We start from the raw sequence: 26291 nt of genomic DNA on the forward strand, positions 1-26291 counted from the left end.
TCTCTTCTTCCCATGTATTAAAGTGGGGTTCGGTGGTAAATGACAACTATGCGTCCCTACCATTATCAACACTGCTATCTACAAGATAGCATCTTGTTGGCACCTTAGTTCCTGTTCATACATTGTCCGATGTGCAGGACTATGTATGAATGGTCAATGGTACTGACCGTTCCGACAGCTGCAACTGTCAATATAGGCAGCTGTCGGTGCCCTAGCACCACAGCAGTGACAGCACTATGGCGGTTGCTGGCTTCCGGGGCTGCACAAGGGATCTCACGATGCTTGCGAGGTCCCACGCATGCTCAGGCAGGGTTCGCCGGAAGGGGGAGTTTTCACTACCTAACTTTGGCAGAGAAAATGTTCATACATCTCATCGGTACTGCTTCCTGCTTCGCCTCTGTAAAGAGGAGAAACAGAAAGAGTTATAGCGGCACAAAGCGTTTTGTGTGGGGGATACACTTGAACTACTTTTAAATGGCTTCCAAGGTTAAAGCACCCATTGAGGTGGGTGCTCTGTGTTAAGTAGCTGTTGAACCTCTTTCTGGAGGCCTTTATGTACTAATGTACTTTCTCCATAGGCCTCTGTGTTCTGACAATACGAACCATGATGGCAGAGGAACAACTATCGCAGGCCTCCGTGCCTGGTGTTTTAAGGCTAAGCTGCACGGGGGTTCTCTCTACCATGCCTACCAGTCAAGTAAGCCGGCAGAACCTTCTGTGCGCAGGTCTCCTTCCTACAGGAAATTCACTCCTGCCATAGAGCCAGGCAGATCAGGGATTGACAAATTTTTCTAAAATCTTGGAGCCAGGATGAAATTGTATGAGCCAGACCCCCCCCGCCCTTCAAAAAAATAAATTACAGGAATAAGGAGCACAGCCCTGCATGTTATGCAACTATTATACACACTATGCTAGTCCGCAAAATGGTTACAGTTGAATGGATACAGTAAAATGGAGGCCCCCCTCACTGCTCTGCACAACTCCCCTGCCCCACCGTCCAGTAATAACTGACCACATTTCACATAAAACAATGGTGCCAGAAAGTACAACAAAACCCTCCTCCCCTCATGGTCACACCACTATCCCTCTGAAGCCGCTCCGCAATCCCTGGCCAAGCATACCCTACTACCGGAGAGCTCTATGCAGCTGGTGATAGGAGACAGTAAATAGCCGGGACGTACAGGAGGATCAGTGTAGACTGGGACAGACAGCAGGGATCGGAGCAGGCCAGGATGAAGAGGAGTCGTCAGCGCTGGCCGGGATGGACAGAGGCACAGCAGTCACCGCAGGCGACACTTGGCACATGCACTCCTGTGCATGATATGAACACCGTATTACTATAGGCACGAATCTCAGCCAGAGCTGATGAGGATCTACTTCCTCCCTCATTGCAAAATCTGGTAGCCAGGCAGCAAAATCTGGTAGCCGTGGCGACCTGGCCCCCGGGATTTGTCGAGCCCTGAGGTAGATGTAGCACTCCTTCACTTGCTTGGTACAGGAGTGGCTGTTGCTAGCCAGCAAAGTTATGGTTTAGCACAGGCCTTCCAGGCCAGACAGATCTAGGTCCTCCCCTATTGTGAATCTGCTCCTCTGCACAGGAAGTTAGGTCTCCATTCCTTTAAAAGGTAGAGACCCTGATAATGATATTTCTGTTCTTTTAAATAGAGCAGCCCCCTGGTTTACAGCCCAGGTACCTGGGTGTTAGCTGAGGGTATGACAAAAGTATTCTCTTCCTTTAGGTAGCTTTCTTCTTCAGAGTCCATAGGGCTCCACAGGGAAACAATGGGGGTGTAGGTGGGACTTGGAGGACCAGACACTAACAGCAAAGTTTTCAATTTCAATCCTGGGATGCTCTGGTCCTTACGACTCAATGTCCTCTCCTCTGGACCCATCCTGGGCTACTTTTTCACAGGTGCTGTCAAAGATTGCGGGCCATCTAACGGTCCCTATGGTAGCTCCCCCTATGGCCACAGCTGGTACTCCCTGCAAATTGGTAGACCTACTTTCTACCTCAGTGCAGAGTCTGGCAAATACCTCTACAGGTTTTCAGCAAATGTTGCATAAGGAAGAGACCCTTACCTAGTAAACCTAAGCGTGCTGTGTTATTTTTCCAGTCCACCCATATCAGATTCTGATTTATCATCTGGGGAGGCAGAAGATGCAGTCCTCTCTCTCACCTTCGGGAGACGAGGAACCCCCCTCTGAATTTAATACACCTGCACTTGTAAGAGCTGTAAAATCTATTCTTCAAATAGAAGAGACAGAACCTGCTTCTAAGGCAAAACAGCCATCCTTTAAACAACAAAATTTAATTTTACCAGAATTCCCTCCCACTGATCAGCTATCTGATCATATGAGTGAGACATGAAATATGGCCAGTAAAAGATTTCAGCTGCCTAAGCGAAGTTCCTTTTACCCTCTTCCTGCTACTGATTGCACTAAATGGGTAGTTCCCCCAGCAATGCATTCCCACGTGAAACGTCTGGTCAAAAATGCTACCTTACCTATCCATTCTGCAACCTCCTTGAAGGAGACTACGGATAGAAGGATGGAAGCTTATCTAAAATCTTTTTCTCCTTCATCCACCAGGGGACACTGGAGCCTCAGTACAGTGGGGTATAGAAGTGGGTTAACCGGGAGCTGGCACCTTTAAAAAATTTGAATGGAAGCTAGCTCCTCCATCTCTATACCCCCCTACAGGTCAGCCTAAAATTTGTGCCCTGGCAACTGGACCTATACTTCTTAGGGCTGTCAATTACCAAATACACCTAAAAGATTCTGCAATCAGCAGTTGAGGACACAGGCAGCTCACTGCCCCTGCCTGTCTGCGCCGTTGGAGCTGCCGGGGAGACCTCACTGCCGCTGCTTGCGGTACGCGCTGAGGTCTCCTGCTACAGAGACCTCGGTCTCTGGGGAGCCCAGGACGCGCTGCATGCGGTGCACGTCCGGGCTCCCATAGCTAAACCCGCTGCTGGCAGCCATCAGGTTAGTGTCTCCTGGCTCTCTGAATAGCAGGGAGCCAGGAAGTTAGGCGGGTACACTGTAAGCATATCTGCTAGCGCTGGAACGGGCGCCTTAGCGAGGGGGCGGAGCCTAAGGCAGTCTTCTGCTTCTGCCTCCCAGCAACCCCAGCGCTTCTAACAGAAGCGGGCGGCCATTTTATCATATGCTGCACGAGGCTGATGGCAGTCCCGGCTCTGTGAACAAAATCAGGCCAGTACAGCTGTTTTTTCAGTAATATAATCGCGCTATTCATTAGCGCTGATAAGGGTCATAGCATATCTCCCGCTATGCCCCTTTTACCTTTCTGTACAGTCTCTATATTTATCTCACTGTCTTTTCATCTGTGTGTGTGTATGACAGTGTATTACAATGTCTAACAAGGGTTCTAAGGTTGCTCAAAAATCCTTTTCCTGCAAGAATTATGCAGAGAAATTCACACAGGGACAGTCTAATTCTTCCCTGCTGTGCGACAAGTGTGTTTCTCAGTCTCTGACTGCTGACTCACAGGTTCTGCCTATATGGTCTGATCAATTGACTTCTGTCATGTCTAATCTGTCTGCAGAGCTGGAAGCAGCCCGCAGAGACAGGGAGGCAGCATCTGAACCAGATTGGGCTCGCTTATTAGCCAGGTCTGTTGAGGGACTTACAAAGGTGATGTCCCAGGCCCCTCCTGCAAGCTCGTCTTATAATGTTCCTCATCCTTGCACTGGGATGAATCAGAGGAGGAAGAGATCCAAGATCCAGAAGAAGGCGAGGTTCAGAAAGACGAGGTTCAGATCCTTGAGAAGTCAGAACCTACATCTCGGCATAGAAGCTTTAATTGCTGCAGTATACATCTCAGGGCATAGAAGCTTTAATTGCTGCAGTATGCCAAGTTTTACATGTTGAAGACTTGGAGGTGACTGCTAAACCATCTATTTTTAGTAAAAGACAAAGACAGGTGGCCACTTTTACAGCATGAGAGGAGTTGGACAATATCCTAACCTCAGCATGGAAACACCCAGATAAGAAGTTTCAAATCTCTAAGAAACTTTTATCTTATTACCCCTTTCCACCAGAAAGCAGGGAATTATGTGAAACTACTCCAGCAGTGGATCCCTCAGTGTCCCGTCTTTCTAAAAAGACGGTGTGCCGGGGGCTGTATCCCTAAAAGCATCCTCTGATAGGAAGCTGGAGAATACGTTAAAATCTATATATCCCTGCGTCCAGCACTAGTTAGCTGTTGGGTAAATAAGGCTTTAGAAGCCTGGGCTACACAGCTTGCATATGGTCTTAAGACCGGAACGCAGACTCTAGACCTCATTCAACTAGCCGAACAGATTGCAGAATCAGCTGCTTTCCTTGGGGAAGCTTCTAAGGACATATGTGGTCTTTCTGCTAGATCTTTGGGTTTAGCTATCTCAGCTAGAAGAGCTCTTTGGCTGCATAAATGGCAAGTAGATGCGGAGTCCAAGAGAGCAGTAGAGGCCCTTCCCTTTATGGGGGATGTCCTCTTCGGTACGGTGTTGGATAGGTGGATATCACAGGCTACAGGTGGAAAATCCACTTACCTACCATCTGCCGCTCCTCCTCCTAGACGACCTACAGCAGGACCATCTTTTCGGTCCTTTCGTCCCCCTGGAAGGTTTAGAGGTTGTTCCAGATGAGCTCCGGCCTTCTCCCGAGGTTCCAGAGGCCGTGGTAGAGCTTCGACATCCCCTGCAGCCGAGTCTCAGCAGGACAAGAATGCAGCAAAGCCTTCCGCATGACGCCCTCCCTTCTCATTTGGGGGATCCCAGGCTGGGCGCTAGTCTCCTGCACTTCAAAGAAGTGTGGATCAGATCCTGTCCGGACGCCTGGGTCCGGAACATCATTACTCAGGGCCTGAAGTTGGATTTCAAGATTCAACCGCCTTCTCGTTTTTTCACAACCGGTTTACCTCTGGTATCTGAAAAGCGAGTGGTAATTCAGGAAGCAATACAGAAACTGTTATTGTCTCAGGGGGCAGTGAATGTCCCAACCCAGCAGAGAGGTCAGGGTTTTTATTCCAGCTTGTTTGTGGTACCCAAGCCGGACGGCTCAATGAGACCCATTCACAATCTCAAGGATCTAAACCCTTATCTTCGAGTCTTCAGGTTCAAGATGGAGTCTCTCCAGTCCGTTATAGCTGGTCCCGAGAAAGACGAGTTTCTTGTGTCCCTTGACATAAAAGACACCTACCTCCACATCCCCATCTGGCCTCCTCATCAGGCATTTCTTCGATTTGCGGTGCTGGATTCTCATTTGCAATTTCAGGTCTTACCTTTTGGTCTTTCGTCGGCACCAAGAGTGTTTGCGAAAGTACGGCCGTTATGATGGCCCTGGTTCTTCTTCAGAGGGTTGTCATTGTTCCATACTTGGACGATCTCCTGATCAAGGCACTGTCAGTAGCTCGTTTGTTAGGGGATATTCACTTAAATCAGAGTCTGCTCTTGGAACATGACTGGATTTAAATATTTCCAAAAACTCGTCTCTGATACCAACACAATGCTTGATATTCCTGGGCATGATATTGGACACGGTGGAACAAAGGGTGTTCCTACCCCAGGACATGGTGCGTCTGATACTGTGCCATCGCAGAGTGTCCGTACATCTCTATATTCGTCTTCTGGGGAAGATGGTGGCGTCCTTCGAGGTGATTCAATATGCGAGATTTCACGCCCGGCCTTTTCAACTGGACCTTCTCTCCCAGTGGTCAGGATCACACCTCTTTCTCCACCAGCGAGTCCTATTGTCCCCCAAAACTCGAACATCTCTCATTTGGTGGTTGAATCCCTCTCACCTGTTGGCAGGAAGATGGTTTGCAGTGTGGGATTGGATTCTCCTCACCACAGTCGTAAGTCTGAGAGGGTGGGGGGCTGTGACTCTAGGAAAGCATTTTCAGGGTCACTGGACTCAGAGGGAGACAGGATTGCCTATAACTATTCATAAAACACTGCCCTTATTTTTAGCACTCCAGCTGGAGCATCCTCTGTTGCAGGGTCAGGCAGTAAGAGTACAGTCAGACGATGCAACAGCGGTGGCGTACATAAACAGGGCGGCACCAAAAGCCGAGCCACCATGAAGGAGGTCAGCAGAATTCTGCTTTGGACTGAGGAATTTGCAGTGGCGATTTCTTCATCCGGGGGAATGGTCCCTCAATCCACAAGTTTTTCACCAACTGACTCTGAGGTGGGGCCGACCTCATGGCGTCGAGGTTGAACCACCAATTACCGATTTTACTGCTCCCGAACGAGGGACCCGCAGGCAGCAGCGGTGGATGCACTGACAACTTCATGGCCATTTCAATACCTGTTCCCTCCTTTCCCACTCATCCCCCGATTGCTTCAAAGAATCAAGCGAGAAAATGTCAAGGTGCTACTACTAGCGCCAGATTGGCCCAGACGAGCATGGTACTCGCATATACAGAGTCTGTTGATAGACGAAACGTGGCCTCTTCCTCTACAAGAAGACTTCTTCAGGGGCCGTTTATTTATCAAGACTTAAGACTGCTTCGTTTGACGGCATGGCTACTGAAAGGGCCGTCCTCAGGAACAAGGGTATCCCACCAAGTGTGATTCCTACCATCATTCGGGCTCGGAAAGGAGGTTACGTCTCAACATTATTATCGTATATGGAAGACGTACGTAGCTTGGTGTGAGCAACACAATTCGCCTCAGTCAGTATTTAAGGTATCACGCCGCCTTCTTTTCCTTCAGGCTGGGTTAACAGCAGACCTTCGTCTTGGTTCATTAAAGGTACAGTTATACGCCCTGTCCATTTTCTTTCAGCGGAAATTGGCCTTATTGCCGGATATCCAGACCTTTTTCCAAAGAGTGGTCAGAATTCAGCCTCCTTTTGTGCCTCCAACGGCACCATTTAACTTGGATTTGATACTGTCTTTTCTCCAGTCTGACACCTTTGAGCCGTTGCAGAGGGTGGAGAAAAAGTATTTAACTTGGAAGGTGGTTCTTCTTTTGTCGCTTGCCTCTGCGAGGTGTCTGTCTGAACTCCGTGCTTTATCATGTCGTCCTCCTTATCTCATTTTCCATGAGGATAGGGTGGAGTTGAGCACTCATTAGTCTTTCCTTCCAAAAGTAGTATCTGCTTTTCATATAAACCAACCAATTGTGGTCCCTGTGTTTACAGATGAGTCTCCAGCCTCTAAATCCTTGGATGCTGTCAGAGCGCTCCGGATTTATGTTGACAGAACTGCTCCTCTACGAAAGTCTGATGCTTTGTTTGTTCGGTTTAATCTGGCGCGTCCAGGCTGGCCGGCTTCAAAGCAGACCATCTCTAGATGTATTCGTCTGACTATCAGACAGGCTTATTTGGCGGTTTCCAGACAACCACCTACTTCCATTACAGCGCATTCAACACGCTCGGTAGGTCCTTCATGGGCGGCTGCTCGTGGAGTTTCCTTAAATCAACTTTGTTGTGCGGCGACTTGGTCAGGCAGGCATACCTTTTTAAAGTTCTACCGTTTTGATACTTTTGCAGCCTCTGCTTCGGAGTTTGGCCATGCAGTTTTGCAGGGATCTCAGCGCTCTCCCACCCGGGATGTGAGCTCTGGAACATCCCCACTGTACTGAGGCTCCAGTGTCCCCTAGTGGATGAAGGAGAAATCAGGATTCTGGTAGTTACCGATAAATCCCTTTCTCCGATTCCACAGAGGACACTGGACGTCGACCCTGCGCTGTTCTACCTGCAATCGGTACTGTTTTCCTGTTTCAGACGTTTGTTGTTTGTTTCCAGAGTCTGCTTGGAATATTTTTTTTTTCTTTTAGAACACTGTTATTTCTTTGTACATGAATGCTGTAGCTTTTTGTCTCCTTTCTCCCTACTTTCCAGCTCCCCTCGGGCACAGTTTATTTAGACTGACCTGTAGGGGGGGGTATAGAGGGGGAGGAGCTAGCTTCCATTCAAATTTTTTAAAGGTGCCAGCTTCCAGTTAACCCACTTCTATACCCCACTGTACTGAGGCTCTAGTGTCCCCTGTGGAATCGGAGAAAGGGATTTATTGGTAAGTACCAAAATCCTGATATACTCTCTTACAGGAGCTATTACTCGTCCTGCTAGGGATACGGCCTGGGTGGCTAAGGCCACAGAGTTGGGCAGAGGCCCTAGAAGAGACAGTTCCCTCTGATTCTTCGAGGGAACAGCTGTCCTACATATCTCACATTAGAGATGCAGCCTCCTATTTGGGTGAAGCAGCTATGGATACAGCTCTCCTAAAAAGGCTTTGGAGTCTCTGCCTTATTCAGGGGATATCCTGTTTGGCCCAGAATTTGGACAAAATTGTGACTTCCTTGGCAGCTTCCAAGACTGTGTTCTTGCGAAGCCTCTGATGTCATCCTTTCGGTTTACTTTCGTCCTCAAGGAAAAGCTAAAGGTCATCCTTGTCGAGGCATCAACTAAGGCTTCCAAACCTAGGACCAAACAGAGCTGGGCTACTAGACGTCCACCTACCAAATCTGAGGACAAGCCTTCAGCCTGACTGGGCAGGCCCTCTCCATGGGGGCTCCCTGGCTGGGAGGCCAGCTTCTTCAGTTTGCCCAGTTCTGGCGTTAGACCACATCAAATGCCTGGGTAAGAGAAGGGGTCTCCCACGGATATGCCCTATCCTTCCTGAGGCGACCCCCCCCCAGCAGTTATTTTGCACAGGCACTCAATCGGCCCGACACAAGGCACTGTTGTTCCAAAAGGCTTTTCAGTCCTTACTGCTGTCAATGAGGGAAGGGCTGCTATTCTACCCTTTTCTTAGTTCAGAAGCCAACGGGTCTCATCAGCCTATCCTCAACCTGAAGTCTCTGAACAAGTTTATCAGGGTGCCTAGGTTTCGTATGGAAATCCTCCTCTCTGGACATTCAGGGCGCTTACCTACATGTACCTATAGCGCCTTCTCATCAACAATATCTCCGATTTGCTATACTACAGCAACATTACTAATTTCAGGCTCTGCCTTTTGGCCTTTCAACGGCTCCTTGGGTCTTTACCAAGATCATGACAGTTATGGCGGCCTATCGTCGTAGTCAAGGGATTAGACTGCTCCCATATTTAGACTATCTCTTGCTGTTGGCCAGCTCCCCAGGAATTCTTCACCGCCATCTACAGATTATCATTGCTTTTCTACAAATGCATGGTTGGCTGATCAACTGTAAAAAGTCTACCTTGACACCTTCTCAAAGAATGGTACATCTGGAAGCCCTCCTGGACTCTCAGGTTCAGAGAATCTTCCAAACGACAGAAAAAATCTTGGTATTACAGCACCTGGTGCACAGACTACTACAGTCGCCAAGTGTCAATGCACTCTGCAACGCAGGCCCTGGGATCCATGGTGTCCACCTTCGACATGGTGAAGTTCGCTCAGTTTCACTCCAGGCCCCTGAAACACCTGATCCTCTCCAGGTGGAACGGGCTGCCTCATCTGCACAGATCCCAGATGAAGAGCCTCTCCCAGGAGGTTTGCCTGTCCGTAGCCTGGTGGCTACAAACATCCCACTTGAACAAGGGACGCACCTTTTGGATCGTGGACTGGGTACATCTAAGCACTGCCGCAAGCCGCCGCGGGTGGGGCGCAGTGACCAGCCAGCACTCCTTACGGGGCTGCTGGACTCCAGCCGAGGCGGTCTTACCAATCAAGGTCCTAGAACTCCGAGCCATTTACAGAGCTCTCACTCTGGCTCAGTATATTCTTCAGAGCAGGCCAGTACAAGTACAGTCCGACAACGCCACGGCAGTGGCTTACCTCAAGTCAAACACCAAGGAGGCACTCGAAGTCGGGCAGCAATGGCAGAAGTGTCCTGCATTCTCACATGGGCCTAACGCCACCCCCGCAGTGCTCATCCCAGGATTCTCAATTGGGAGGCGGATTTCCTCAGCCGTCACAACGTGCATGCAGTAGAGGGGTCTCTACATCCAGAAGTCTTTCAGCTTCTGGTGGAAAAATTGGGTCTACCAGACTTGGAACTCATGGCCTCAAGACACAACCACAAACTTCCAGTGTATGGAGCCAGGACAAGGGACCCCAACGCAGCCTTCATGAACTCCTTATCTGTGAAGTGGACCTTCCATTTGGCATACCTCTTCCCTCCAATATCCCTTCCTTGAGTTCTTCGGAAATTCAAACAGGAAGTGGGAACCGTCCTGTAGGTAGCTCTGGCTTGGCCCAGAAGCCATTGGTAGTCCGACCTTCAAAGTCGCCATAGACGTTCCTCTTCAACTTCCTCTACGTCCAGACCTGTTGTTTAAGGGCCCCTGTCTACATCCGGACCTGGCCCATCTGTCTGTATCAGCTTGGCTCTTGAGACATCCCTCCTAAGGTCTAAGGGATTTTCTAGCGCTCTGGTTCAGACCATGATCAGAGCTTGGGTATTTCTTGCTGAAAAAATGAAGCTGTTGTGACATGGTGTGCACTTGCGAATAGATTGGATGCCACAATCGGCACATGTGGTTTATAAAACCATTTGTTATCATATAAAGACAGCTGCTATCAAATGCAACATCCCTGAAACATTGTTATACTTGTGTGCCCCCTCATATGGAGATTGGGACTTCAGGACCAAGGGGTCATTCTGAATTTTATATAGTCTAAGCACTATTCTATATCTCTAATTGAGTGGCAACTATCTCAGGTGAGTAATACTCTCATTGGATGTCCAATGCGTAATAGACATCCAAAAGCAGATACGAAAACCTGAGTAACATGCCACTCACTCTGTTGTTTCAAAGGGTAAACTGCTCTTGATCAAATCTCTCACCCTTCATATATGGCAATTTGGCCAAGTGAGGTGTAGTAGAGGTGAGAGTAGCAGTTCTGTCTCCCTGATCATCCTAATAATTCTCTTTTACAAGTAATCTAATTATTTTATGTGCAATATTGAATATACAAACTGGGCACACAGCTTATGATGCTTTTGAAGCATGAGATATGAAATTGATGTCACCTAATTTCGCCCCCTTTAATTATGGCTTAGATGGTACTTATGCCTCATACCTCTAAGCATTTAGTTTTCGAATTTACGTTATCAGTGCCCTCTGTGTATATGTTGGTATGTTTGTTTGGTGTCATAAGGAATTTAAGTTAATATTAAAGGCTACGTTTTTTAAATTATTTTCATTTTTCTAATGCAAAGAGTGCTCACAACACAGTTCTTTCCTCTTCTTGTTTTTTCTCATCAGCGATTCTAACTCTAGTGAGCACCAACACTACCTCAGTAAATTATTTTTTCCATTTTAGATAAACTATGCAATAGGAATAGTGGTCATAGACTAACTGGTACTAGATTTATATATCTTGTCTGTGCGACGATTTCCCCATGCCTCATCCCCTGACATTATCCATGATCAGAGCTCTTAAACCGGCTTCTGACAAGATTTATTACTGGGTATGGCATACATATTTCCCAGTGGTGTGCCTCTAGAAACTATGACCCTCAAGTTTGTAAGGTTTCTCGAATGCTTGCCTTTCTTCATTCAAACCCTTATCAAGTGACTCACTGCGAAGACTCTTGTTTCTCTTGGCTATAGCATCTGCCCATAGGGTATCTGATTTAGGGGAGCTTTCATGTCGCTTCCCCTTTTTAATCTTTCATCAAGACAGGGCTGTTCTTGGAACACGCCCGGGCTTCCTTCCCAAGGTGGTTTCTCGTTTCCACATTAAAGACCAAATTGTGGTTCCAGCCTTTCAATCACCAAACCTCTCGGCAGGTGAGGCCTCTTTGGATGTGGTCCGTGCTCTAAAGATCTACGTGGACCGCTCTAATTCCATCAGACTCCCTCTTCATCTTCTATGGATTCCACAAGCAGGGATGGCCAGCTAACAAACAGACTCTGGGCAGATGGATTCGCATGACTATCTCATAGTTTTACGCGCAAGCTGGCCTTCCTGTGCCAGCTGCAGTGTCTGCTTATTCTACTCGCTCTGTGGGTCCATCATGGGCAGCCCAGTGTGCTGAACACTATGCAAGATGGCTACGTGGTCTTCGGTCCACATCTTTCTTAGCTTCTATGCCTTTGATACGTTTTCCTCTCAGGATGCTTCCTTCGGGCGCAGGGTTCTCCTCTAAGCTCAAGAGCATACCCGCCCTTGAACAACTGCTTTGGGACACCCCCATTGTCTCCCTGGGGAGCCCTATGGACCCTGAAGAAGAAAAGGACAGTTATGGTAAAACTTACTCTTGTTAACTTTCATCAAAGTCCATAGGGTCCACAGGGCACCCGCCCTGACTCACCTGGCTTCTATGGGTTTCTTCTCTTGGTCACTTGTTTCCTTTTCTGTGTGAGAGTGTGATTTTTCAGTGTACCAGTCTTTCTTCTCTCCTATCCTGCTCTTGCTTTGGGCTTGTTAACAGAACTGAGTTGCCCTCAGACTGTGGGCAGGATATAGGGGGAAGGACCGCAGCATCCTCTGATTGAAAAGCTTTGCTGTTGGTGTCTGGTCCACCAAGTTCCACCTACACTCCATTGTCTCCCTGTGGACCCTATAGACTTCGAAGAAAGTGAGGTAACAGGTAATTTTTACCATAACTTTCCTTTTAGCACCTCCTACCGGAGACTTCTGGATATCTAAGCACGTTGCTTTAGTTTATCCGCTACCAGCATCAGGTCAGGGAATTTCCGGTTGTTGCTCTTTGCCCGACTTGTTAGATCTGCGATTCTGGGCAGCTGGATTGGTTCCCCAGAATGATATATATTCTAGTGCATGTCCCTCGCTTTTGCTTTGGTAGCTAGGTTTGGGGGCTGCCGGGCAGATGCCCTACAGCACGGTCTTCGTTTGAGTACAAGTTATTCTCTCTTGTGGGACAGACGGGCTACTACCCAGTTTGTTAGTAGGTCATTGCCATCCGAGTCAGTCACCAGTACTTCCTCGGGTAGATTGTACGGGACAATAACTTCCAGTTTCCGGTATCGCCGTTAGGGAAGGTCCACAGCCCCTTGTGTTTTCATGAGGATCAGGACAGTCATGGCTGCTATTCTTGATCTGCTCATCTGGGCTCAGTCACTGGACCCACGGATGAATAATTACTTGGAAGCATTTCTCCTTGGGGGAGAGCTTTGCTGCATTCCAGGGTACGGCGGGTATTCCTCACTGCTGTTAGACTTAGGGTCTTTCGATTGCCGTTCCATCTGTTCTGGCAACTCTACCAAGTGTTATTACACTCTTGCAGGCAGATCTTGAGCTCTCTAGTCTAGCCCTTCAGGGGTGGAGAGGCTGCAGATTGCTCAGTTTCTTTCCCTGCCTCTATACAGGGACATTTGGGCCTTATGACATAGATCCTGTCTGCTTTTTATGACAAGCTATTGTTCCTATTTTGTGGCAGCTAAAGGTGCTCCATTTGGGATCCAGGACAGGGGTCCTTCTCAGTACCGATGCACAGCTTCGCTGGTGGAGGGCAGTAAACTGTCATTAGACTTTTAGGATTGGTGAATGGCTCAGGGGAACCTGTTACCGATCTTCAGTCTGCTACTCTGGGTAGTCTTCAGAGCGCTCTATCTGGTTCTATCACTCCTCCAGCATCGTCCGGTCATGGTCTGGTCTGTCAGCGTAACACCCGTTGCTCACATAAGCCATCAGGGTGGCGCTCTCAGTTGCGGTTCCATTTAAGATGGTCGGCCGCTCCCCTAGTTGGGAGGAATGTCCTCTTAAAACTCTATAGGCAGCCTTCCTTCCCGCAGTTCTCCTGGAGCAGCGGACTCCTAGGTTGCCAGGTCGTTCACTCGGATGAGTAGGCTCTACATTATGACATTATGATGCTTTTTCCAGCTATTATGAGTCCTCTATTTTCTGCAAATTGTTCTAGGCCTGGGCCTGCGCCCCTCATTCTGGAGATACATGTCTCAGACCTGTCAGATCTCCTCCGACTGCTTCCACTCCTACCAGAGGTTTGGGTGTTTTATTTCAGGGCATCCTCTAAGTGCAGCCACCATTTGCTCTTGCCAGGTGGCTCCATCGAACCTCCCTAGGTTCCTTGGTCCCTTCAGAAAGCTCCCTTATTGATTGCGGAGCACATCGCTCAGTCATTGGTCTTTCTGGATAGCTTTTTCCTACTTGCCATCGCTTGGCGCAGTGGGCGTCTGTTTGGAGCGCCTTGTTTTGTCGCTACCCCTCTCTGATCTTTTACTTGGATCGGAGCGATCTCGCTTGGTACCTACCCAGGGTTGTGTCTCGGTTCCCCTCCTACCTGTAATCGTGGTTCCGGCTTCCCGCGTTCCAAATTTTTCGCCGGAGGACGCCTCTATGCATAGTGGCTCTCCAGTATTTTTATCATGGGACAGAGCCGGAGACCAGTTTCTTTTATGGTCCGGTAGGATTTTCACAAACTGGGCTTCCAGGTTTCTGAAAAGATTATCCTGCTGGCCCCGCTTGTCTCCTGCCCCTGTTGTGACTGCTCTTCAACCATGGTCAGTTGACCTTGGGTGGCTCGAAGTGGCATTTCTACGGTACAGCTGCCACACAGTTTTATGCCACACTTTGTTTCAATGCAGCTTGTCACCTTTGCATCTTCGGACACAGCCTTTGGGCAATGGAGTTCTCCATGCAGCCCAGGAGCATCTCCTCCCATCTGGGTACAGCTTTAGGATGTTCCAGAGTGATCCCTGTGCCCCCTAGTGGAGGAAGAAGAAAATAGGTTTTATGGTCTTGCCTTGTTAAATACTTTTCTTCGACTCCATAGGGGGCACAGGGCGCCCACCCTGACATGGCTTGCGAGATTTATTTTCTCTGATGCTGGTTCTTGGCGCACCTTTCTCTGACTTTGTTCTGGGTGTGTGCTGGTTTTGCCTCTCCCTCTTCTCCCCGCTCTTTGCTAACTGGCTGGCCTGTGGATGGGGCTGGGTATAGCAGAGCTGGAGCCTGGATGCTGCTGTGAAGAAAATGAGTAACTGTTTGGTGCCCAGAATCTCCTCTCCAGGCTATACCCCAGAGTGATCCCTGTCCTCCCTATGGAGTCGAAGAAAAGGATTTAACAAGGTAATCCTCCTTTTCTCCGTGTTACTTTTCATTGCCACTGGAGTACACCCAAGAATTTCTTGAATATTTCTCTGCCTGGTTCACTTATTTCTTATTCTATGACATCCTCAATGTCAGTATGGGTGATTTTCAATATCACTATTGATAATCCACATTCTCCTTGTGCCTCTAAACTAGTCTTTCTAACATCCTCTATCTCCGCTTCTTCAAATGGACAGACTCTTCTACTATTCAGGATGGCCACTGCCTTGATCTTTTATTCTCTAGACAATGCCCCGTTTCTGATCCCTTTTAAAACTCCATTCCCACTCTCATATCATGCAAGCTCTCCTCTATTACTTTAACTCTCTGCTGACAAATCGTTATCGTTCATATCGTTCACTTTTATCGCTCTGTGTGTACGCACCTTTAGAGTATTACAAGACTCAGTCATAAATCATTTGCTCTTCTGTTTCTATACCACCTCTCTTAGTGTTAAAAGGGAGAAGTAGGCTATATTGCTATACGGAAATTGACACCCTAAAGGACTACACTTACGTTACCTGCAACCAGGGTGCAACAAGGCCATTAGATTGAACTGAGCCATTGCTGCTAGCCCAATAATTTTAGAGCATTGGGCCAAAGGGATACATAGGCATAGCTCTACCCTACGGAAAGAGGCACCCTAAAGGAGCCATCTGACCTCACCTAATAAGAGCCCGACATTCAGGAACATTTGTTCATCAATACCGCATTTTTAATTTATTTCCAATTATACCTGCAATTACTCAGGATATAACATCTATTAATAAATATGTTTTAAAATTCATAAATGCGTTGAGCACATGCAACATCATATTATATTTCATAAAGAATTTTAGTTTTCAGGTTAGCGCTGGACACCACCCCTTTTTCCATTTCATCTAATATTCACAAGTCTGGACAACTTATGTGTCCAGCGGCTCCCGACACACAAGGGGGAAAGACTGTAGCGCTAGTGCCTAACACAACAAAGTTTCTGATAGACACTTATGGTGTGTACACACGGTACAACTTTCATGAACGATAACTATATCGTTCATATCGTTATCGTTCACTTTTGCAGTCACCAACCTGACAACGACCAACGATGCTCGTTCCCACATGGACAAAAAAGATATCTTTCATCGTCCATGCATGCAGGCCAACTTGGTGGATATCGTCAACTTTGCCTGTTCAAAGATGTGGCAGGATGACTTCACTGAAAAATATCTTTCAAGTTGGTGGTACAGATCGTACCATGTGTATGCACCATTAGTCTGTCTTCAAATTATGTTGTGTAAATCTAAAATATTTCCAAAATACATACCTATCTCACCCAAGACACTGCAAATACTTTCATTCATGCATTTATTATTGCATTGACTACTGTAGTAGTGTCCTTACTGGTCTTCTCCATAGCAGACTTTCACCCCTGGAATCTATTTTGAATCTATGATCTTCCTCACAAAACATTCTTCTGCTGCTCTTGTCAGTCCTTACATTGACTGCATGTATTTTACTAAAGGTGCGTACACACTAGACGATTTGCTCCATGAGCGACATTGTCTAGTGTGTCCCTGGCAGGGGTGTGCTCAGTGTCGTTAACGACACTGAGCACAAACACTGAACAATATCGTTCAGTGCCGGGCTCTCTCCCTCATTCCTGAACATGCAACAGCATGACAATATCGTTGGGCTGGCCTGCATGTTCGGTCGATGAATGACAAACGACCACCGAGAGCGCGCATCACTGGTCGTTGCCCGTTAATTGTTTTTGCGCAAAAAATTAACGATATTTTGGACAACAATATCGTTATCGTTCAATCGTCCAAAATATCGCCCAGTGTGTACGCACCTTAAATCTAATAAAAAAATACTTCTAACAGTCAAGGCCTTAAACAAGATTACACCAACATGCATCTGTTTGACAAAGTATGTGCCAACTCAATCCCTTCGCTCTGTGCAAGATTTGAGTCTCTCATTCTCACTCATTAATTGCTCCCATCCCCAGATACAGGACTTTTTCCAGACTGCATCCACCGTGTGGAATGCCATTCCTTGAACAACAAAGCTTCAAAGTGTTCCCTGGAAACACCTCTTCAAGCAAGTGTAACAAATTTTAAACCACCCACTTAGCCTCCTTAAGATACCTAATTTCCTATCTTCTACATCAGTGGTTCTCAAACTCGGTCCTCAGGACCCCACACAGTTCACGTTTTGCAGGTCACCTAGCTGGGCACAGGTGTATTCATTACTCACTGACACATTTTAAAAGATCCACAGGTGGAGCTAATTATCTCACTTGTGTTGATGTGAGGAGACCTGCAAAACATGCACTGTTTGGGGTCTTGAGGACCGAGTTTGAGAACCTATGTTCTACATAGTTCAAACAAAATTCACATGTGTTCTTTCCATACACAAATAACCTTCTGACTCCAGTCTAAAACTGCAGCCAACAGTGTTGTCTGGCTGGATCAGTATGCAATATGTAGCACTAAAACTTTTGTGTCAAATTCCTATTTCATTATAGATTGTAAGCTTGCGAGCTGGGCTTTTACTTTTCTCTCTAGTAATACCCTGTCTTGTTTCATTATTGTATTCCCAGCTGTAAAGCGCAATGGAATGTGCTGGTGCTATGTAAATAAATGTTAAAATGGGAATTGGCTGTCATTTTTGACAGCCTTGCTATTCCTTTACTAAGTGCCACCTTATTAAGACAATTTGAATAGAGTGAAGTTAATCTAAAGTTTAGAAACCTTTGATCTGGGTTAAAGCTTGCTGAAGTCCTACGCTTTTGCAGACTAAGGTTATAATTATTGACTTTAGTTGGCCGATCGATAATCCAAGAATATGAATATCTTCCATTTTCTTGGTAATGTCCTCTAGTTCCTGAACTAGAAAGAATTGTAGTTAGGTCACAGTGAGAAGGAGTTATTTTCTCCCTGTTAATGCTGTTAAATTGAAAGGTCCTAGGTTTTGATTTTCTGGAAAAGCAAAAAGGGTTTATTAAACAGTGCAATACTCCTGTTTAGGAAAGCAAAAGGGAAAACAGGTGTGGTCAAATAAAAGACTAACTACACAATCTTCCTAGAAACAATTAGCATAATAAGTACTTTGCCCACCTGTGATCTTGTGTCGTCTTCTCTGCAGCGACAAATGGTTAAGTTCCACATCAGACACCTGGTTGAGAGGCATATTGTACAGTATCTGGGCTACATTCAATATTGTCTGAAAACTGTCAGATATTTATTTTTTTCTTTACTACAGGTCTTCCCATACACCAGGGGTTCTTAACTCTAGTCTTCAAATACCCCCAGTAGGTCATATCTTGTGGAAGTCCTTAATCATGCACTGTGGAGTTGATCTATTTTGCTGGGTCAGTAATTTTCCCACCTGCTTCCACAGAGTGAAATCCTCAAAACATGAACTGTTGGGGGTACTTGAGGGTTGGAGTTGAGACCCACTGCCATAGACAAGTCAAAGAAACAGGCCTCGACAGGGGATAATTTATTCTGTAAGACACGCGAACCACTACTGCTTGGCGACTCCGGCATTAAGAGTGATTGAGATGCAAACCGCTATTGCATGGTGCAACACAGATCCAGTCTGAGCAACAGGTGCGGATGTGCCACCCAATTTATGAACGGTCAGTGGCTGCAGCTATCGATTTCGGCAGCTGTCGTTGCTCTATCACCACAGCAGGGACAGCACTGTCCCTGCTGCGGAGGCTGCCGTGCTGCAGTGTGCTCTGAGCCCTCGCGCATGCCCATTAGTGCCAGCTGGGAAGGGAAACACAGCATATCAACACAAGGCTGATGCGTTGCAGGGACGTGTAGTCAGGGGAAGCAGAGCCTACCCTGTCATAATCCTGAGATTTGATATAAAAATCATTAGAATAATACAAAGAAAATATTAACTTCTAAACGTCTTTGTTTATTGTAATAATTTTTATAGTTAACACTCACCAGCTTTGAGGCAGCTACAGCTCAGCCTGGGGGTGGGGCCACACCACGGGTAGTAAGCTGCACAAAGAGAGAGCTAATAGAGACATGCCTCTGACTGTGGGGGCGAAGGGGATTTGAGTTACAGTGAGTAGGGAGTGATACAGGCTCCCAGCACTCAGACACATCTTTATGTGTGCCTCCCCAGCGATTGACCTCATTGTACGTCACTGATGCGCTGTGTGCTCTGGCTGGGATCGGGGAGGCTTTCATCACTCCGGTAGGTGATATGTTAATACATCTCATCGGTACTGCTTCCTGCTCTGCCTCGGTAGAGATGCGAAGCAGGAAGAGCTATAGCAGCACGATGTGTGCTGCTATAATACACCTCCCCCATTGTGGCTTAAATGTTATTATTCCCAGTCACGAGTTCACCATGATGTCACTTGGTGAATTAATGTAGATCTCCAGCTCACCACTAAGTGGACTTCAAAGTAAACAACAGTATCGGTGAGATTATGCAGTTTTTATATATCTGATCACTGTGATCTATGTATTTAACTGGTTCAGGTTTATTACATTAGATTCCATCTAAGGCCCGTATTCAATTTGGGAGTGAAAAGTCTGTGCTGGACTTTTCGTTCCACATCGGAGCTTTTCCTGGGATAAAGTATCGTGCGTGCGCCCGCTTTATCCCCGTATTCAATTAGGAAGCAGTGAAAATGGGAGTCTGCGGAAAGGTAAGTATCGCAAAAAATTTGGGAATTTTCGGGTTTTGTTTCTAGGACCCCCCTAAAGATGTTCAGACATGGGGGTTCACTCTGGGTACCCCCTTTATGCAGAATGTGTTGTGCATTTGTAAATAGCCGCGGCAGGTGTTTTTTCCCGACATTAGAACAAGTGATGCATAAGAGCACTTAGGTTTTTTGTTTTTTTTTAAGTGGTCCCACCAAATTTGGGGTACATGAAAATGGGTACTAGCATATTTTTAAGTCCCTAAAGTTATTTTTTTTTAAATTCTGCAAAAATGCACCTGTCGCTAATACCCTATTCTAGAAAACACCTGCCGCATACTTGTAGAACACCCCCGAACCTATGTCCCTATTTTTAAACACTGTTTTCTCTTTTTTTTTTTTTTTTTCTTTCTTTTCTTCACCCCAAATTTTTAATTAATTTTTTTAGCGTGTCCCTATTTTTCTTAAAAAAAAACTTTTTGAAAGTTTATTTTGAAATGTCATTCCCAGGGGTGCAGGATATTTTTTTTAAGCCTGCACCCCTAAACCCCAATTCTGCACTTTTTTTCGCCATGTAAAACATGGTGAAAAGTTATCCGTGCGAAAAGTCTTTGAAATTGAATACGGGGATAATGAAAATAGACGAAAATGACGTCACCGAGTTTTCGCAGCCTAATTGGATACCCCCCTAAGACTATTGACTTTTACTAATACCCTTTGGAGGGTTTCTGAGTTCTAAAGTGTTTTTAAAATTTTATGTATGCATTTATTTTTTACATTCGACATGTCTAGATTTTTTTGTTTTACAATAACATTAAATATGGTTACACTTTTTAAACAAGTATTTTTTTGAATGTAGCGCTGGTCTGTTTTTTTATTTTATTCCTCTTTAGCGGATGATTTCCTTAGGGTTTGTTGTCGACAAAGTACAGCAGAAAGTATTCTACCGGTGTACAAGATTCTCTCCTTACAGAAACTAGTCAGGTCTCTATTAGTTCTTAGATTAATTTCTGCCTGTGTAGCCATGAGATTCCTAGGAAAAAATTGTGTTAACCTTCGAGGTTGTACAGTTTGCTCAGTTAACCTTAAGGGAGTTCCAGTTACTATCAAAATGGAACTAATGTATTCATCACCTATCCTGTCAATTCTTTGTTTTCCTCAAGGCTAAAGGTGCGTACACACTAGGCGATCAGGAAAGACAGTACGATTACAACATTGTAATCGTACTGTCGTTCCTGATCCCCTGTAGTGTCTGCACTGAACGATCAGTCGTTCAGTGCAGGCACTGTCCATCATTCCTGAACATGCCAATCTGTCGTTATCAGCAGATTGTGCTGCATGTTCAGGCGATGGACAATGTCGGAAACTACCAGCGGGAGTGCGCATCGCTGGTCGCTTCTGACATAAAAGTGCACGATTTGTGCTCGATTATTGAGCGATTGCACGATTACGATGTCGTAATCGTGCAGTCGCTCAGTAATATCGCCCAGTGTGTACGCACCTTAAGTGTATGGCTCCTTTAATGACTGGAATGACAACCTCAACACAGTTTGTCCTTTCACATTATTGATGCTGGAAAATCATAATAAAGGATGCCAGTCTACAGGGATGTGAGTGATGACCTTTCATTGCAGTCTACAGTGGTTATGGTCCTGATGAGAGTCAACGTTACCAATCAGTGTTTTTGAAAAAAAGAGTAGTCATAAACACTTGTCAAGCTCAACCACTTATAAGGAGAAAACCAATAAAAATCTAATTTGCCAATACCACAGCAGTGGCATCAGTCAATCACCAGGGATGTAACAAGAGCCGTTTTGGGAAAAGAAAGTAAATGGGCCCATGCACTGGGCATAACCTGGCATTCCAGTGAGTTCTCTATTCTTGGGGTAGAAAACCAGAAAGTGGACTTTCTATGTAGGAACAAATTGTCAGTTCCAAAAGAAAATAGATACCATATAGTAGAGCACGTAAAAACAATATATTAGAATATAATTGAATTGTGGCATCAGGAAATGTAAAATAAATGAAATGTCAGACAAGAAAATGTACTTTTGCATGGTATATAGTGTTTAATATTTAAAACGGCATCCTCAGAGTCACAATACCCATTGGAACTTTCCTGGTTAGATCCCTGGGTTCTGACATTGCCATACTCAGAAAGAAGAGAGTTTAATGCTGACATTCTATTTGTTTTAATCTTTTTGTTTATTTTTGTGCAGCCCAAAAACCTTTAAAGAAAAACTTTAAATCAGTATTAGATTTCTTTCAGAATTGGCAATGTTGTAGTTATCCGTGTACCACCATATGAGATTGATGTGTATGTTATATGAACAAGGAATCCTAAAATACTATTCCTGTTAAGAGACAAGAATAGAAATTGATGTGTGGAAATTGGTAGTTTTTCATAAAGGCAGCTTTAAGTGCTGCCTCTGTGCTAAACGAATAGCTAATTGAATAGTCCTGGGCATTTTGCCTGGGAGCTGAAGCCTCTTGGTAAAGACCTTGGCTAATTTACTTTCCCCCCCCCACCCTCCATTTTGAATGAAGGTTCAACTTGATTGTTTTTTTTTTGTTTTTTTTTCCCCAAAACATTTGGTAGTGTAAACTAATTATTTAGACTTGTCTAACCCTTAGATTCCACAGACGTCAAAGTTCCTAAGCCTAGAGGAAGACCAAGACTAATAAGGACACCTCCCTCTCCAGAGCATGACATGTAAGTTTGATCTTTGTTTGCTAGTTATAGAAGCAACTTTCTTAAAATATACTCTTCTGGAATGAAATAATATATGATAAATGAAATATTGTTCATGAAGTAATTTTGCCTGTAAGAGTAAAGTTAATCAAGTATCTCTTTTCAATTTACTACTGATATCTAATATTTCTTTACTCCATGGTGGACACTGGGAACCCTGGGATATAGTGGGAACAGAAGAGTCCTTAGCACCAAACAGCTAATCTTCTTTTACCGACAGCACAGGCTCCTCCTCCTCTATACCCAGCCTACAGAGCCAAGTTTTTATTTTTGGTGCCCAAGGAGCACGTTTTATTGCGGTTGCTGCTATGCATCCTGTATTTTTTTCTTTTAATTTTCTTTTATTAAATTTTTTATTAATTACAGAGCAGGTAGTGGGTCGGTGTCCCGCCGCTGCTCCACCTCTTCCCTGTTCTGGCCGCCAGAGCGCTGGCAACTGGGTTGGTGCCCCTGGTCGGCTCCAGAGCAAACAGCAGGACCCCCCAGCTGCTTCTGGAGCTCCAGGGACCAGGTACCATGGCGCTCTGCTCTGCATGGAGCTGCACCATATTGACTGTCACTGTTGATGAGGAAGAGCGTTGGCAGTGGGGGCCAGGTTGTCTCCGTACCTCCACTGAACCACCAGGGACATTTTCTTTGCAACAGGGGAGTTATATTACATGGTGGGGAATGGGTATGAAATACCGCCAGCCGCACGGCCGGCGGTTCGATTCCCGTCTGCGGCAGCCCGACAGGAGCAGAGTGCGACGCAGAGGAAGCCTGACAGCGCTGGAAATCACGATCGTGGATAGGTAAGTATCCACTAACCTAACCCTCCTTAGGGGTGCCTAACCCTAACTTCCCCCCCAAGTGCCTAACCCTAACCACCCCCTTCCCCGCTACCTAAGTCCCCCGGGGGGGTGCCTAACCCCAAGTCCCCCCCGGGGGTGCCTAACCCTCACCCTCCCTCCCCCTAACCCTCCCGGGGGGGTGCCTAACCCTAAGTCCCCCCGGGAGCCCTAAACCTAACCCTCCCCAACCCGCGGCTGTCCGCTCGCGGCACCCGGCATCACTACGATCGTGATGCCGGGCGCCGGTCTCCCGGCGTCGGGGGAAATGCGGGCGTCTATATCTAGACGCCCGGCATTTCACCCATCCCGGGATAAGACAGTCGGGAAGCCGGCAGCCGGTATATAGGCAGTCGGCTTCCCGATTGCTTCCCACATGGTGGTAAGTCCTTGGGGTCTGCCAGAGCAGTAGGAGCACTTACCCTATTGTCTCCTCTGCCACTCTTTGGCCCTTCCCTTGCTCCACACTGCCTGCCAAAGCCTCTCTCTCCCCCCCCTCCTGGGATGCTGAGCTGCCATATTATATGCAGCCTGCCTAGCTGACAGGTGATCCTTTCCTCTCTGTCTCCCCTATACCTCACACCGGGTTATAGTTATTGTCCCCTTCCATACCAATCGGTACTGGTTGCTGGGACCATTCTCTATTCTATTCCTTATACTGAGTATCGAATTATTGTTTTCTGTGTGTCCGTTCTGATCTTATCTATGTGTTAGGTTTTTCTCTGTACTACCTACTGTGCATGTACTGCAATTTATTACTGTACCTACCTCTAATGTAATGCAATTTATTACCGTACGTACCTCCCTACGGTACTGCACTTTTTATTACTGTACCTTAGTTTTACTTAATATAAGTTACAATTGCTGATTTCTGCAACCATAAATGGTATAAAGGGAGGTCCAGGAGTTAGGCACTTGGGGGTTTATTTACTAGTTGTCAGCTTGGTTTGCTAGTAAAAGCATTAAACCTCTAGTTTGAATTCTGTGCAAATGATATAGGCTGTTCTCCCTCTGTATCCCCTCCCATCAGGAAGAAACGGTTTCTTCTTCAGGGTCCACAGGAACTACCTTGGGGTATGTAGTTGGAGTTCTCCATTGTACCAAACAGCTACAGCTTTGAAGCTCCCAGCATGCATAGTATTTGCCCAGCCACACTATGGTGTGCTGCTGAAAGGTTTTAGAGGTGTGGGTCAGTCTCCCTGTACGCCTCTCCCTTGGTTCAGGTATACAGTGCCCTATATCCTACTAAGCCTCCAGGGGTTTGGTCAGTTGATTCAGAGCCCATTTGAATCTGTCTGTGCATTTTTTTTGTGACTTTAATGCTAGCTGCTGTATTGATACTGCCTTTTTATTTCTAAACTGTCAGGTATATCTCACTGTTTCTCCTCATCCCTCTGTACAGGTGTGTGGGGTTTTTCATGGTCTTTTCACATTTACTTGTGAAGACTGTCACATTGCATTTATACCTTATACCTATTATACATTGTTATGTCTAAAGGCAAAGAGGGAAAAGGAGGCTGAGCCTTCTGTGCTGTCGTCATGTAAATCATGGTTGGCAGGCCTGTAGGCTCAGGATTTCATGCAGCATGTGTGTGTACAACCTGTTATAGGTTCACCACTGTTATAGGTTCACCACTGCAGTATACCAGCTCCTGCACAATGGGGTTCCCGTATCGGTTACATTCTGCTATGTATATGCCTCCCATGCGCAGAGTATGGTCACATCTACCCCTGCTTAACAGATGGGGAGACGAGTAGACCAGTTACTGTGTAGCAGAGTATCCCATCAGGCGCAGTCTAGGGATTCTGCTGTGTAACTTTCACTGCTATTGCTCCATTTTTTTAACCTCAAATTCCAGGTGTGTAGGGGTTAAATCGTACTTCACATTTACTTGTGAAGTCTGAGCTGCCCATCCCCCTCTCTTAATTAGTGGGAGAAGCTCAGCTGCAGTGGAGTGGTTACTGAGAGGAGATTTGGTCTCTCTGTGTATACCTTTTCTCTTAGGATCAAGGTATATAGCACTAGAATGCTACCAACTTTTTTTGTTTGTGTTTCAGTGCCTATTTGTAAGTATATTTGTATGCATTGCACTTATATCCTACCAATGTGATGGTGCCCACTGGCAAATGTTTTATATGCATTGTGGATCCTACCAAATTTGTTAGGTAGTTGATTTTAATGCCTTTTTGCAAATATATTTATACACTAGTAGATCCTACCAAACTTGTGTGTTTAGGTAGTTCATTTTAATGCCCTGTTGCAAATATCTAACGGACATGCCGGGCAGCCCCCAAGCGCTGCAGTCACTGTGAATGGATGCCGGGTTTCCATTCACCGGCTGTGACCGCTGCCGCTGTTTTGACCACCCGCGGGACACAGCGACCAGCGGGTGGAGGCAGAACCTGCAGGCTGTCTCAGCGGGCCGCCGGGCTGGAGGGTAGGGCGCATTCTGCCCTTCAGAAATAGGGCAGGGCGCGTTCTGCACTTCAGAAATCGGGCAGGGCACGGTGCCCCGCTAATACAGCCTAGCGGGTACACTAAGGGGTCACCTTGTATGTCCTTCTGGTCTCGGGCTTTGACGTAGTTAGTGGACCGCTCATCAGCCCCCACACTGCCTTCCATTTTGGATTACCCAGGGATTTACAGCCTGCTGTGTTTCTTCTTCCCATACATCCTGCCTGGATGGAGAATTATGTCCACTCAGTTTAGAATTCTTTTTTTTTTTTTTGTAGCATCTACCTATCTTTAGAGGTTACAGGCGAATAAGACATCTGTTGAAGCATATAAATTGACTGCACCATCCTTTCAGTCCACCCTGCTCTCAGGTTCTGACATCTCATCTGAGGGGGCAGAGGATAGACAGGTTTTCTCCTTCTGGCGGAGAGGAGGAGCGTAATTCATCTGTGGATGTTCCTCTCTAGCAGGTCTTATTATAGAAGATGAAGTACCAGCTCCTAGAGCCTAATAAATCTGGTGTTTAGACACCAAGGTGATTTAGGCTGGATTACCTCAATTTTAATAGCTCATTGAGCGTATGGGGTAAGCTTGCAACACTTTAGATAAAC

At 46.2% G+C, this 26291-nt stretch overlaps 1 protein-coding gene across 1 annotated transcript in view; it reads left to right on the plus strand.

Moving 5' to 3' along the window:
• PSIP1 (PC4 and SRSF1 interacting protein 1) overlaps positions 1 to 26291 on the plus strand; it is a 105816-nt gene that overhangs the window by 53390 nt on the left and 26135 nt on the right. The window contains exon 9 of the mRNA XM_088472656.1: positions 22281 to 22359. Within this exon, the coding sequence (XP_088328782.1) occupies positions 22281 to 22359 (79 nt within the window). The remainder of the gene's footprint in view (positions 1 to 22280; positions 22360 to 26291) is intronic.

This window comes from Taudactylus pleione, unplaced genomic scaffold (assembly GCF_031769625.1).
Source record: "Taudactylus pleione unplaced genomic scaffold, aTauple2 ptg000127l, whole genome shotgun sequence".
NCBI lineage: Eukaryota > Metazoa > Chordata > Amphibia > Anura > Myobatrachidae > Taudactylus > Taudactylus pleione.